Raw genomic sequence first — 14,724 nt, forward strand, 5'->3', positions numbered from 1 at the left:
CCGCGGGGAAACCACAAAATGTACGTGGATTCTGAAATATATGGATCATATGGGAAAGCATATTTTTTCCGTTCCGCCACCCATGGGGATTCTCCCGGCGCAGTTCTACAAGGGCGACGCAGGAGTGGTTGGCGGATTACCTGCTTCGTGTAGAAAGTATATCAAAGCAAAACTGCTGGGGAAGTAAAAGAAAAAAATAATAATAACACCTGTGTTGGGGTCACGTACAATATAAAAATATCTGCGTCACGTCCGACAATGTAACACATTTTTCTCCTGCCATACTGCCACCTTGGGGGCCCCGTGACAGAGCGATACTCTCACGAGAAGCCGCTTTTTTTTTTTTTTTTTTTTTTTTTTTTTTTGAACGAGTCATATTTTTTTTTGTCAACTTGTCAGGTCATAAATTTTTTCTTTTTTCCTCCCTTTTTTTTTTTCCTTTTGGTATGCATATAATTCCTGCGTTTTACTTACGTATGGGTAGTATATATATGTTTTCCCTGATGAACTCGAAATTCTTTTTGATGGAATTTGATTTCTTTCTTCTTGTGAAGTTCGCTTTGTTTCGTAGTTAATGCTTTCGTTTGCCCTGCAGGTTCTGTACATATGCATGTACACGAGCGTGTGACGCGTAGAAGAAAAGCCATGGCAGTCGCGTGAGCGGATGGATATGCATACGTATGCACTGCTTACAACGCGTATGACCTCACACAGCGTCAGGCGAAGCATCCCACGTAGCAACCAAATGGCGGGGTGACACGTGATGGGAGGCAAAAGTCGCGCGCAGTGCAATGACAGGGCTGAGCGAGAGCAGGCGCCGCTGAAGCACGCATGCTTTCACGCACGGACGTTTATAAGGGCGCACGTCTGTACTCATGTATGCTGAGCGCGTCCGAATATGCGGAGCCTCCTCCACCCTGTCAACCAGCACATCCATCTTGTATGATTATTCCTGTGCTTCACAGGAATGACAACCGCTTTGTGCAGCAGGAGTTGCACCGCGAAAATAGACGTGAACAACAAAAATGTCAAAATATGATTTGTTCACCACCAACAGCCCACCCAACTGACCTTTAAGTTTACTGATGCGGTGGCGGCAACTTGTCAGGCGACAACTTGTCGAGTGGCACGTCCTTTTCTACACTTCACATTCTGCACTATGTAGTGCGGACCCTTGGCCTCACAAGTATATTCACCATTCGACAAGATTAACAACACAAAGGAAACATCATCTCAGATCCCACAGAATTTTATCGGCCCCCTTTTGGCCGCCCGCGCTTTCCCAGGCTGAAACGTACGAGTTGTTTAGACCCCCTCTGAAGCCAGCCGGCGAATTTTGCGAGGGGGTGAAGAAGAAAACATAAAGGAATGATAGGGGAGAATCCCACACCGGGGTAGCTGTTCACAGGTCAATTTTGGCCGTTCCTTCGCTTTACCATTAGGGACGTGTACGCATATAGTGAGCAGCACCTGTGCGTCTCTGTGCACCTGATTGTTGGCTACAGGGCGGTCTCCCCGGAGTATCACAGTTCGGTGCAATCGCGTGATTAGCCAAGCAAGAGGCAGCGCAAGGGACCGCGCAAGGGACCGCGCAAGTGACATCTTAAAAAGGCTACTCTGAAGGCCACCCCCAAACCTACGCAGAAGACGCACTGATATAGCAAGATGAACGAGCTCCTGATAAGGTCCAAGAGCGGCATCAAGCTCTACACCTTCGAGCGAAACGAGAACAATGAGTATACAGGAAAAATCACCTTCGAGTACGACGGGTGTATACACGACGCCCTCTGGTCGTGCGATGGGAACTCCTTCCTCATACTGCACTCCGTGGAGGGATTACTTCTGATATCAAACTATGCCGACAGAGACAACATAAGAGTGAATAAAATTACCTGCCCAAACAGGTACAAGGAACTCTTCACCGACGACAATATAAAGTTAATAAAACATGTGCAGTGGTCACCAGGCAATAAATTTGTCGTTTTCTTTTTCCCCTTTGAGGAGAAAAACTTTGTTTCCATAGGAAACCTACTTCTATTTAGTGTGCAGCATACCAGAGTCCTGTGCTCGTTTAAGATTCGGAAAAAGATTTGCAGCAACTGGCCCATTATCCACTTCACCACTGAGGACAGATACTTTTTTCTCGAGAAGAAATCCAACCTTTATGTTTATGATACCCTCCAGTTGATCCAAACGAACCCAGAGGTGTTGCACAATCTGGTAAATATAGACATCCCAAAAAATTATCTTTTCACGTGGCATCATCCGAATGTCATAGCTATGTATGTGTCCCCCTATGTTGGAGAAGACAACGCAAGGTTCTTCATTGTTCACACGAAGAATAACTTCTTGGGAGATGTTTATGTGTATAAGATGCAGGGATTGTCCTCTTCACTGAGTGATGTGGATGGCATCCATTTTGGGAAAGAGAAGACTTCTCCCACAATGGGGGGTCATCATAACGGCGCTGGGATATCACTCGGTTCAGCCGTCGGTGTTACCACCCCGAAACGAAAGGAATGGGAAAGCGGTAATCCGGAAAGGAACGTCTCTCTGGATCTTCTCATCAGAAAAAGTTTCGATAATCTGGACAATCTCTACTGCATGTGGTCACTCAGCGGGAAGCATGTTATCCTGATGGTGTATACCAACGACACGACGAACAAGTCCTATGGCTATGTAAGCAACTGCTACTACTTCTCCCTGAGCGCCATACATATGGGCATGAGAAAGATCAACGAAGACGTGGCACAGGATGTCAAATGGAACCAAACGAGTGATGACTTCCTCCTAATCGAAGGCAAATCAGATAATGCCATTTTTTTGTATGACCACAATTTGAACGTTAAAATGAAAATCTCGTCGCAGTACAAAAACACAATTAAGTGGTGCCCCTTTGGGAATATGATTGCTCTTGGAGGGTTCGGAAACTTAGCAGGGGACATCAATTTTTACTTTAAAGAGAAAGACGACACGGTGATCCTAATAAAACAATACAGAGAGCCATGCACTGTGTTGTGTGATTGGTCTGCAGATGGTACTCTCTTCATGACGGCCTCCACCTACCCCAGGATGAAGGTGGAGAATACCTTTAAGATTTACACATACGAGGGAAAGCTTGTCAACAGTTACAATTTTAACGAGCTTTATGACGTCCAATGGAAGAAGGCCCCCCCTGGGATGCTCTCCGAGCCGCCCAAGCCGCAGGCCAACCTGAAGGATAACAAGCGCAGCGTCTACAAGATTAAGTATATGAATGTGGATGGCTCGGTGGGGAGCGGCATGGGGAATGGTGTGCTGAACGGACTAGTTAGCTCTCCCGGAGGCGCTCCAACCAGTATTAACACCCTCAGCAGCGGGAACGCCTCTGACGCGCTGGACGAAGCCACGTTTCAGAAAACCAACGGGGGGGGCGAACCAGGCGAGAAGGACAGGGGTAAAATTGGCAAGGCCGTGGTGGCTCCTCCTGTTCCTGCCCCTAGCGGTTCGCAAGCGGCGAACGCGGCAGTCGCAGCGCTCGGAAGGAAGAAGAAGGCAGAGAAGGGAGGTAATGCTTACGACTGGGATGTAGACTGGAGAAATAAAAACGTCTCCGGCACGGCAGGAGCGGCAGGGGCAGCAGGAGTAAGTTTGGTGGTCCCCCCCACGGGCGCTGCGGGGGTTACTGGTGTCAACAGCCTCAATAAAATTGGCAGTATGGGGAGCCTCGGCAACGTTAGCCTAGCGAAGCCCCCCGAGGAGAAGCACGACCAGGGAGTCTCCCCCCACATGGAAAAGAAGTCTGTAGATGTGTGCGCCCTGAATGGTAGCGATGGTGACATTCTCAGGAAAGAAAACCTCGTTGTTGGCATGGTAGAAGGACACCAGGAGGACTACTCTGCACGGGGCATTCCCTCCGCAGATAGCACCAGTGGCGCAGACGCTCGAGCAGCAGATGATAAAAAGAAACAGAAGAAGAAGAAAAAGGAAAAAGAAGAGGAGAAGGAGAAGGAAAAGGAAAACGACATGAAGTTCCAGGGCGATGCAGACAAAGGTAGCGGCACCCCAAAACAGGTCACGGCCAACAGTTGGGGCAATCACCACCCAAGTCAGGACGTCCAGGATACGACGAGCCTACACTACTACATGAGCAGAAATAACATTGAGGTGGGTATTCCTCCGGGGGGATTTCCCTCCAATGTATTCCCTGCAAATGTATTCCCCCCAAATGGATTGCTCCCAAACAGTTTCGCGCTTAAGGGTGGCCCCCCTGGAGACTGGAACGAGCCGAAAACGCACACCAAGAAAGGGGGATCAATGGATGTCGCGCAGTTCCAAATGGAGAAAGATGACGGAGAGAAGAAACAGGCGGGGGAGATTATCCCGAAGGATGAGAAGGACCCAGACCAGGATAAGAAAAAAAAGAAGGAAAAGATAAATAAAAAAAATAAAAGCGAGGCCTCCGACGGAGGCAATGAGAATGGCGTCGTTGGCGACTTCCCGTCGGCTGGGGAGGACAAGGTGGCCAGGCAGACAGTGGGGACTGCGGCGGCGACTGCCACGGCAACTTCTATGACGACCACGCAGGCGATGGCGCCCTCCCCCGAAGCCGCCAGAACGAAAACCCGAAGCGGCAACACCATCACGAGCTTCCTGGCCAGAATAATGCAGCCCAAGGCTCACGTGCCAGAGAAGCTCACTCCCCCCAACGATCGCGGCATGAACGATCACGACACGAAGGAGCGTTATGCGAACGAAGTCTACACGAATGAGCGCAATGAAACCGCCGTGTGTGTTGCACCAATGGCCGCAGCGGGGACGAGCCCATACAATTTTGTTGACACACATGACGCGTCACGTAACAGTAATGCTCACCCCATGGTAGGTCCAGACAAGGAAGGAAGTGATACCCATCCTCAGAGGAACAACAACACGCTTCATAGTGACATGTATGGCCTCCCGAAAAGTGGCGCCAATAAAAATAGCGCAGCGTCTTCTTCATTGTATCAACCACATTTTAACCCCCTACCAAACGGAGTACCCATGCAGAGTAGTAACTCCTCCCTCTTTAATCAGCTGTCGGGACTGAAGCAGAGCATTCAGGAAAGCACTCACCATCCCGAAGGAGTAGACGGATCATCACCAAATGGGAACATCCTAAATGCAGGAATGTATCCGACCTCATTACAACCGCAGAGTTACAATGATGTCACTAAAGGCAGTGCGAACCAAGACAGCCATCTTTACGTGTCAAGCCATGAAGGAAAAGCGTCTTACTCCTCTGCATACCCCGAGCGGGAAAGCAGCGAAGGAGCTATTAACGATGCGTCGTCCAAGCAAGTGAGTCCCAGTATTGATGCGAATGAACAAACTAGGGATACTCTTCGTGCTCCCCCCGAGACTAAAAAATCAAATGAAGATTTGCTGAGATTATTCAAGAGGGTGTTACCTCACGCAACCGTTAACATTGTCCCAAAGAATGAACACATCGGTAGTAGTGGTAGTAATGACACCATGTTTAATGCCTCAATTGGGCATACTGTTACCACTGCACAGAATGCTGACTTCTCCGTGTCAGTTCCACGAAGCAACCACATGGAGGGAATTCAAAATGATTACAAACAACAGATGGGCTTCAAAAGGGAACACATCGACATGCGAATGACCCCATCGAATGAGCACATCCGAAGGGACGAAGGGAATAATGGCAACTATGCAAATATCAACAGCAACAGTAGTAGTGTCTACGCCCAGCGTGGAAAAGAAATTCAAAACAAAGATTTGCTAACAGCGATGATCATGAGGATGAAGCAGAAGGAAGAGCAACGAAATGATAGCAGCAATCCCGTCGGAGCAAGTGCCCCCAGTACCAACAGGATGATGATACCCCTTGGGAGGGAAGACTCCATTCCAGCTAATATAAAGTCACACCTTTCGAACTTGGATCTCTGTGAATTGCTAAAGTGTTACCACTCTCTTAATGTACAGCTGATCCAGTTAAAATTATACTGGATCGTCCACAAAATCCAGGTGTATGACTCTATTGCAACTGGAGGAGGCAACGCCACGGAACTGATGGAGAAGGATAAAAAGATAATCGCCAAAGTGAAAGAAATGAAGATCCTCCTAGATTATGCCAACGATTTGGTCAAAGAGACATTTCAGAAAAACAGAAAAAAATACGAAAGTGTGATACAGCAGTTTACCGTTATTCTCAAGCAGCATGACAACCTGTACGAACAGAAGAAGGAGAAGATCATGCAGGATCACTCAGACAAGCAGGCCATTGTGCACTTCATCTGTAACATCGAAAAAATTGTGCACAGATATGTCACAGCGAATGGGGAGGAGCCCGTGTCTTCTTCTCCCTCTCTCAGGGGTTCCTATCAGCACCTCAGCATGGTCGTTGGCAGGGGGGAAGTCCATCCGTCCACTACGCCCCTCACTAACGCACGGGAATACATTAGTGGTTTTAGCAGCGATTACGCGGGAGGCTACCCCGAGGGTTACTCGAAAAACATGAGGGACATCGCACCCCCCATGGAACTGCAACGAAAGTTGCTCATGCAAAAGTTGAGAGAACAAGGCGGACGCAACAATGGGCACTACGATGAACAGAATCTGAACCAGAACAAAATGAGTCTTTCGGAGTACCAGAGAAATTATGCTCTAAATGCAGTTGCAAGGGATAAGGATGAGCAGGCGAAATTTTTCCTGAAGCGAAGTGGAGGGAACAATGACTCCGGAGCAGCTGCTTCACTTGAGATGACCTATGCCGAAGAGCAGGAGGACAAGAAGAATAGCCCAGTGGGAAGGGGACGCGGGTATGAGGCCATCAGCAGCGGGGGAAGCATGTACTGTAGAGACGCCCAAAGTGTGGAAGTGTTCCCCCGCGATGGGCGCGCCATCGGTGGCCACAACGATCACAATAATCAGAACAGTCAGGATGATCACAACAGCGACGGCACGTGCCCGTCCCCCCTCCTAAGCAGGATCAACAAGTCACTGATGAGCAAGCAGGGGAAGGAGGACGGCGCGCAAGACCGCGATAGCGCCAAGGACATGTCAGGCAGGTATAGCCTGCTCGAACTTTTGAGACGGAAAAAGCAAATCGAGCTGCAGAGTGGTGTACAAAGCGGAATGCAGAGCGGAATGCAGAGTGGCCTACTCAGCAGCCTTCGCGCCGCTGCCCAAGGTAGGGACGACCACATGGACGCCAACTCCCTGCTGCGTGAAGCCAACCAAGGTGCGCAGGGGGGTAAGTACGCCGTGCAAGAGCAGGACATAACTCACAGGATAAAGAGCATGATGCACGTCAGTCCCAAGGAGGAGCATCACTCGCACCAAGGGCAGCACCAGCAGATTCCCACCCCCTCGCCAGACCACCTAAATTACTATTACCAAAATGCCCAAGCGGGCCAAACCAATTTCCACAGCCAGGCGAAACACGAATGGAAGTCGGTAAACCATTTCGATCGGGTAAAAGCAGAACTCGACATGATAATCAGCCCCATGACCGAGACAATGAAGCAGGACACACATGCAAATAAGCAACATCAACAGTACCCTCCCCAAAAGAACTATATTCACTTTAGCGATTACAACTCTTTTGTGAACAGCGCCAAAATGAACCCTAGAGGGGTTATGGTCAATTCGAAAGAAGATATCTGCACCCCGAAAGGGAACGACCAGACGAAGGAAGTCGGCAGAGGTGGTGACTGTGCTGACGGGGCGAATGGCTACTTGAGGATGCTGAGCGGAGCACATGGCATACTAAATGAGGCGAATAAGGGTGAAAATGGAAGTGGTCACTCCAAGCCAATGAATCTTATACGAGGAAGTGGAGCCGCAGTTGGAGCAGTGGGCGGCGCCTTGAATGAGCAGAGGCCAATGGGAAGTGGAGAAATGAACCTGAACTATATGGCCAACGGGGGAAACCAGAGCAAAGACCACCACCCGATGACGCACCCCAACGTATCGCATCCGCCACATGTTCTCCCTCCCTCGCAACCAGCGCAAATTGTGTGCAAAATTCCCAGCATATACAAAACGAGCAGCACCAGTAAAAGTGTGACGAGTTCAGGTGAAAAGAACAACTCAACGTACAACCTTTTCGAGATGGAAGAAGGCAAACGTCCAGATGCCTTGAGAGATAAGTGCTGGCAGTATGTGGACCCCAAGGGGGTAGTGCAGGTACTGAGAGGATATACCCCACCCGTGGGTGTGTTAGCTCGAGTTGAGCGGCATCCACCGCAGGATCACATGTTGTGCGATGCTTAAGGTCGATCCTGCACGTAGTTATAGCTCACCTATGAAGACGTCTGTGTCTTCTTCAACCCATTCTCAATGGTCTCCGTTCTACACACTCACTTCCTGCAGGGACCCTTCTTCCTTGACGAGATGAGGATTTGGAGCGAAATGGGGTACTTCGAGCCCATGTTGCCCGTCCGCTGCTGCCACTCTGATCGCTTTGTTGCCCTGAACAAACTGTTCCCCCCTCCACATAAACCCTTCACCATTATTCCGAAGCCACAGCCCATAATGCAGTGGGACGAGGAGTTATAACTTGGCAGCAACGAGAGGGGGGCAGCATTTTCCTCTGGGCACGCACTGTTCGAATGGGCCAAGCCGCACCAACTTGTGGGGCAAGAATTGCATTTTCTTTTTCTTTTTTTTTTTTTCTTTTTCTTCTTCCTCATCATGACGCCTACTTTTGGAAGTCACGTGACGATTTTCAGGTTTCCCATTTTGTAATGGAAATATTACTTCGTCATATTTTTGCATTTTTTTTTCTTTCTCCCGCTACGAAATATTCTGCCCCGAATTGAAAGTACCCCCGGAGATCAACAGGGGTGCCTGTGTGCTACTAACTACTGTATCGTTGTTAACTTTGGCTGTTTGTGCCTTTCGTGTTAGATCCATTTTGCGGGAAGAATTCGTTTTCCTATGGCTGCTATTCAACCTGTTCAGTCGCTTTGGTCCGACTTTCCCGGTGACCCTAGGAGTGTGCATACGTATAGGCGAGGGCGGTATATGCGATTCGACATGAACGCGGTGATTCCATGGGGTCATGGAAGTTGTGATTCGATGGGGTGAAGACGGTCGTGGTCAATCTTCAACGAACAGATAATACAACCGTGTCGCAGGGGAATCATATATCCCCGCACTTTTACCTTACACTGTGTAGCGGCTACCTCCGCGTACTTTCTATCCCCCACCACACCGAAGTGTACCTCTTTCCCATTCCTTGTGCAGAATACCACTGCCGATTCGATCAACATTTCGGTATCAAAACTTGAACTCGCCTATCGGGCAGTGAAAACAGTTTTTTTCTGCCTGGTCAGTCTCCTTAAAAAGGGACTCATCTCCAAGCAAAGCAACATACAAATGGCGATCGTGCCAAACAAACGTAACAAACAAAGGGGTTATGCCGCAAACAGGTGAACACAAATGAAAATCGCGGCCTCTCCTTTCATCGCCCATTAAACAGCCTCACGATAGAGAAGGCGATTCGGTCGATGTCGTCCCCATTGGCAGCCACGTTGGTGCCTATGTGTCCCAAGTAATTGCTGCAGAAGCGGTTGTCCTGACATATAAGCTGAGCGAACTTAAAGAACTCAATGTTATACTTGAGATTATAATTGAACACCTTTCTCGTTTCCTCCTTCCTCTTCTTCTTCCTCACGTCCTGAAGGTAGGCCTTCATTAAACTCCTCTTCTCGGATGTGCTAATTGGTTCCTCTGAATTCGGGTACACGTCGTCACTCTTGATGCGGTTCAAGTTGCAGTAGTAGGACTCGTTAAAACGTTGAACCTCCATGTTGTCATCGTCGTTGCCGCCATCGTCCTTGTCATCATCGTCCTTGTCATCATCGTCCCTGTTGTTATTGTCATCGTGTCTTGGGCCTTCTGTGCCCACTTGTTTCACTGTGATTGGTGCCTTCCTAGTGAGTGCGCTCCTCAGGGAGTACCTTCTGTGAGTGTGCCTCGACGAAGGAATCCTCTCCAGGGTTGATGTGCTTCGAAGGGAACACGCCCCTATTTTGGGACTGCCGACAGGGGCAGCAATTTCACGAGGGGCGTCTTTCTCCACGCGACTCCTTGGGGGAAGTCTACTGGGAGGATCATTATTGAGCGGAATTCTATTTAGAATATCTCCATTCATGCTAGCTCCATTCAGAGTACCCCTAGTGAACGTTCCCCTGCTGCGACTGGGTCCCCCCACATTTGCTCCCCCCATCTGTCCAAACAATTTGTCGCGCACCCATCCTTCACCATTCCCACTGTCTGTCTGTTTCGCCTCTCTATGTGTTGGTATCCCTCCCTGCCCCTGTCCTCTAAATAGTTTTCTCTCTCCATCTGGTATGTTATGTGCATTAGGTTCACCCTGGGCGAGGCCCATTGGTGGTGTCACTTTCCCTGGCTGTGGTTGTCCTCCCATGTTTCCCTTTTCCCCTCTCATGGCCTCGATCTTCATTCTTAGGACTTTCTTCAGAATGGCGCCGTTCGACGGGGCGCGCCTTCTATTTATCCCTCCTTCTGTGCCAAATCCTTGGTGCCTTTCTGCGGGCCCCTCTTCGAGAAGCCCCCCCAATTGAAGAACTTTTCCTGAGCTCCCTTCCACGGGAAAATTGAACGTGTCCCCCTCGCTGATGTTCCAGAAGCGTGTTTTGGGTTTCCTCCCTCGCGTGCTTTCATTGACTATGCCACTTTCTATGCTGACCCCCTCTCGTTCGGCAGACGCAGAAACCCTTTCTTTATACACCCACGTGTTGTATGGCTCGCTGAAGTGGTCCACATCACGAGGGGCTACCACTGGAGGGGTAGGCTCCTTCCTGGCACAGCTCCCTTCATGTAGGGCAACCCTCAGTGGGCTGTTTCTCCACTGACTTTTGCTCCCTGTGTTGTCCAATCCATCGTTTCTCTTCACTGCACAGGTGGGAATGTTTCTTTGCACGCCTCCCTGGTGGATACTTGTCTGTAATGAGAAGCCCTCCCCATCCCAAATAGCTTCCTCCCTTTTATGACTTTCTTCCCCTTTCCACTTGCCTCCATATGTGAGATCACTCGAATCGTTGACGAACGGGGGCTCATGTTGCTGACCTTTCTTCTCCTGTTCCTTCTCGTCTTCCTCCCCTGAGGGGTATCTCCAATTAGTACCATTCCCAGGTCCCTTATCTTCACTCGGATGGACATCCACTCCCATGTGTCTAATCTCTATGTACCTTTCGGGAGTCTCCATTTTTTGTGGCTCCCCTTCCTGATCAGCCATATAGGATAATTTTCCTGAATCTCCATGGATTGTCTGTCTGGAGCGGAGTATACCCCTCTCACTATTTGTGCTTCTCTTATGAGTATGTATGTCTCGTTGGATCATCTCTCCATGGCTATATCCCCCTTGGGCCAGATGACTCACTTCACATCTGTTACGACGATACAACAAATCGGCTTCGTTCAAACAGTCTATCGATGTGCATTCCTTCTGTCTGTATGTGTCCTCTTTATGCAACCTCCCCACGTGGTAGTCCTTTTTTTTTCTTTTTAAAATGAATTCCTCCTCACTGTTACGGATGGGGAATGAGCATATGTAGCATTTGGCTTGTTCGTCACAGGAGTGGTGAGCACTTCGAGTTAACTGAAGGTGGGTTGCATGGGTGTTCGTTCTGTTCCCGCTCAGGGGTGCTCTTTCACGGGGACCATCACCGGGGCGGCTATACTGACCGTTAAGCTCAACGAAGCAATGGCCGACACTCTCACCGCTAAGCGAAGGGCTAAACTTGCTGCTGCATCTGTTCCACTGAACCGGTGGCGGTGGTTGCACGCCTCCGCCTTTGTAAGGCCCTTCTTTCTCACTAGGCCAACACCAAATAGGGAATCGATTCACCCCCTCCTTCTCAACAGAACGCTTATTGCACATGTTCATCTCACACTGCATTACACTTCTCATTTCACATTTGGCTCCCTCCTGCTCACAGGTGGCACTTTGTTCCGGACCGAGGGGTCTGTTTTCACTTGCGTAATGAGGTTCCCTACCCCTGTCGCGGGTGTTCCACTTGGCATATCTCTCCCCTGTGCGACTCCATTCGTCATTCGATTGTCTTCCCATGTGGGTGCTCAGACCTCTCCTAACCTCACCCCTCAAACATTTGAATGCGTTCCTTCTGGAGGGAGATAAAAAATTCCCCTGGTAGGAAAGTGAACTCGATGGACACGAACTAAGTTCATACTTTGTCTTTCCGGGGTAATCTCTTCTCTTCTCTTGCCGTCTTTCCCTTTGATCCGGGATCCTGTTCACATGGCTGCCTCTTCCCTGCGTTACTCTCTCTACTTGCGTGCTGCCCTTCCTCGTTGGTTTCCTCCTATAATCGCGCCCGTAGGTGGAGCTTGCGTACTGTTTGTGCGGGTTGCAATTGCCCTCATACTCTGCCGAGTAACACTCCGCTGGTTGACACTCGTTCAACTGCCCCTTCCCCACCTCACACATCGCAGTGGAGTGGCTGGCAAGGGAAAAGGCACTGCCCAAAAAATTGGCAGCATCACTCACCAAGTGCACCTCCCCCTCCTTCCTTTCCCTGCGACTATCTTTACTCCTCCTCGACTTCTTCGTGTAGTAATTGCAGACGAAAATATTTTTCTGTGTCGTGAAGAGCTCGATGCTCTCCCCTGTTGAAGAAACTTCTTGGTTGGTGCTGGCAGCGGAAGCCACAGAGGAGTCCACCTGTACGACCCCCCAATGGTTAATCCCCTTCGCAGATGAGACGTTACCATCTGTGAATGTCGAGATGTCCCTAAGTGATAGGTTCCTCTCCTCATTTGACGCATCGGAAGTGCACATGGTCCTCTTGTCGGTGCCAAACAATCTGTTTTCTCCATCTTCGAATTTTTCTATTTTTTTTTTTATTTTTTTCTTTATTTGCATTAGTTTGACAAAAGTTCTCTTGTAGCTTTCGCTTCCGATGTCTGTTCCCAGGAATTCGCTCGATCCGACTACTCTCCCGTCTGCTATCATGCTTGCATTTTTTCCCCCCCTCCGGATGCTTGCTCCTATCATTTGTGTTTCCTTCCGTGTGTCTCTTCTTTGACTGACTCCATTAGCAACCCCCTCACCGTTGAAATTGCTCTGCCCACCTCTAACATGGCATAGATGGCTGTATAGTCCTTCTTCTTCCCCTTTCGCATCGTTTTCACATCCTACCTCATCGACGTCAGGGGACGCGACACCCAGTTGCTTCTTCTCAGCAGCCACCTGTCCAATGAAACCCTTCTGTACCTCCTTGCTTTCTCCTACCCCTGGAATCATCATGACACCCCTGCCCTCTTCTGCGAACTCCCCCCTAGGAACCTTCCCCCCATCCCCATGAATAACATACAGGTTTTTAATCTTGCAATTGATAAAATGTCTGAACAGGTCATTTAGGTTATCTCTGATCTCTTTGGAGACTCCATCGAAGTTTCCGTCCTCCAATGCGCGCTCCTCCAAGACATGTCCCTCCTGATGATGTTCCTCCATCGTGTCATCCTCCACTGCATGGTTAGGTTCACTCTGATGGGGAATCACCCCCTTTGCTACTCCATCCCTGTTTGTTTTCCCGTCACGGAAGGAAGTGCCCCTACCCTCTCGTATTACACTCCTTGATGAGTTCGCTTTACAGTGCAGTTTGTCCTTCAAAGGACCACTAACCACTGTGTTTCTTTCCTTTTTCCCTTTCACCTGAGGAACCTTTGCATTCCCTAACCTTTCGATCAATCTGCTTTTCAAATTATTCCGATCATATATGTTGGGATGTTTCTCTCTTCCCGTTGCTGCTGTCTTTACTCTTCCTGAGTCTGCCGTCTCATTCTTTGCCTTTTCTATTTTGTTTGGTTCTTCCCCTGTGTAGTTGGTACTCTTTGTCCCCTTCTCTTCCATAGACCACTTCGCCTTTTTATGACGCGTCTTTAATAACCTATTTTTGTGTTTCTGTAGCGACTCCTCCAACCGTTGCTTTAGTCTCTCCATATTGCTCATTATGTTGCCAGTAGGGAGAAGAAGCTTTTTTTGGAGGAGGAAGCCCCTCTTGCGGGGAAGAAGCCCCTTTTGAGGGGAATCTCCTCTCAGCGTGCCACCCTTAGCGAGCTCACAAAATTACTTCTCCCTGAAAAGGATGCACCCTTAATGCCTACCTATACAACGGCGTTGTGAAGCAACTAATCGGGGTGGACAAAAAAAACAAAATGGATGGGACAGTCGTACCGTAAATGTGTCAAGTGGTAGACTGCTCCGTTTGCGCGAGGGGAAGTAGAACAACCCGGCGCAGCATGCACGCGTGTGTGTTATTTCCTCACTCGCTGCGACGGATGCAGCGTACGCGGCGGGAATTGACAAGTGAGACCCAGACAATGCGAAGAAACAAATGCAACGCGACAAATGAGACGCGGACAGTGCGAAGAAACAAATGCAATGCGACGGGCTAATGAGAACAAATACAATTAAGAAGAAGCAAAAAAAAGAAAAAGAAAATGGCTTCACATTTGCTGCCAGGGCATCGTGTTTGTTTCGTTTTACCGTTTCTGTGCAATCGCTGCAGTGGAGTCACAGCAGTGCAGTCATCTTATGGCAGCGTGCATGTTAGCGTTGGTGCTAACGTTGACTTCTACTTTGACTTCGGTTTTTTTTTCCCCCCCCGCAGTTTACACCTAGAGGGGCGTTATAGTGGACAACCCCGCGCGGACAGCAACTGGGGTTTCACATCGGAACAAGTGCAA

General features: G+C 49.2%; 2 protein-coding genes across 2 annotated transcripts; one reads left to right on the plus strand and one right to left on the minus strand.

Annotated features, from left to right (window-relative positions):
- Window positions 1–1,665: 1,665 nt before the first annotated feature.
- Window positions 1,666–8,544, plus strand: C922_05005 (hypothetical protein; the record flags this gene model as incomplete). Its single annotated transcript, XM_008820578.1, has 2 exons — window positions 1,666–8,172; window positions 8,359–8,544. The coding sequence occupies 2 exons, from the start codon at window positions 1,666–1,668 to the stop codon at window positions 8,542–8,544; spliced, it is 6,693 nt and encodes a 2,230-aa protein (XP_008818800.1).
- A 907-nt stretch (window positions 8,545–9,451) lies between these two features.
- C922_05006 (hypothetical protein) lies at window positions 9,452–13,987 on the minus strand (the record flags this gene model as incomplete). The annotated part of the gene is made up of 1 exon (XM_008820579.1): window positions 9,452–13,987. One exon carries the CDS (start codon window positions 13,985–13,987, stop codon window positions 9,452–9,454), a length of 4,536 nt encoding a protein of 1,511 aa, XP_008818801.1.
- Between the last annotated feature and the right edge of the window lie 737 nt (window positions 13,988–14,724).

Source organism: Plasmodium inui (assembly GCF_000524495.1).
Source record: "Plasmodium inui San Antonio 1 unplaced genomic scaffold supercont1.34, whole genome shotgun sequence".
NCBI classification, from domain to species: Eukaryota; Apicomplexa; class Aconoidasida; order Haemosporida; family Plasmodiidae; genus Plasmodium; species Plasmodium inui.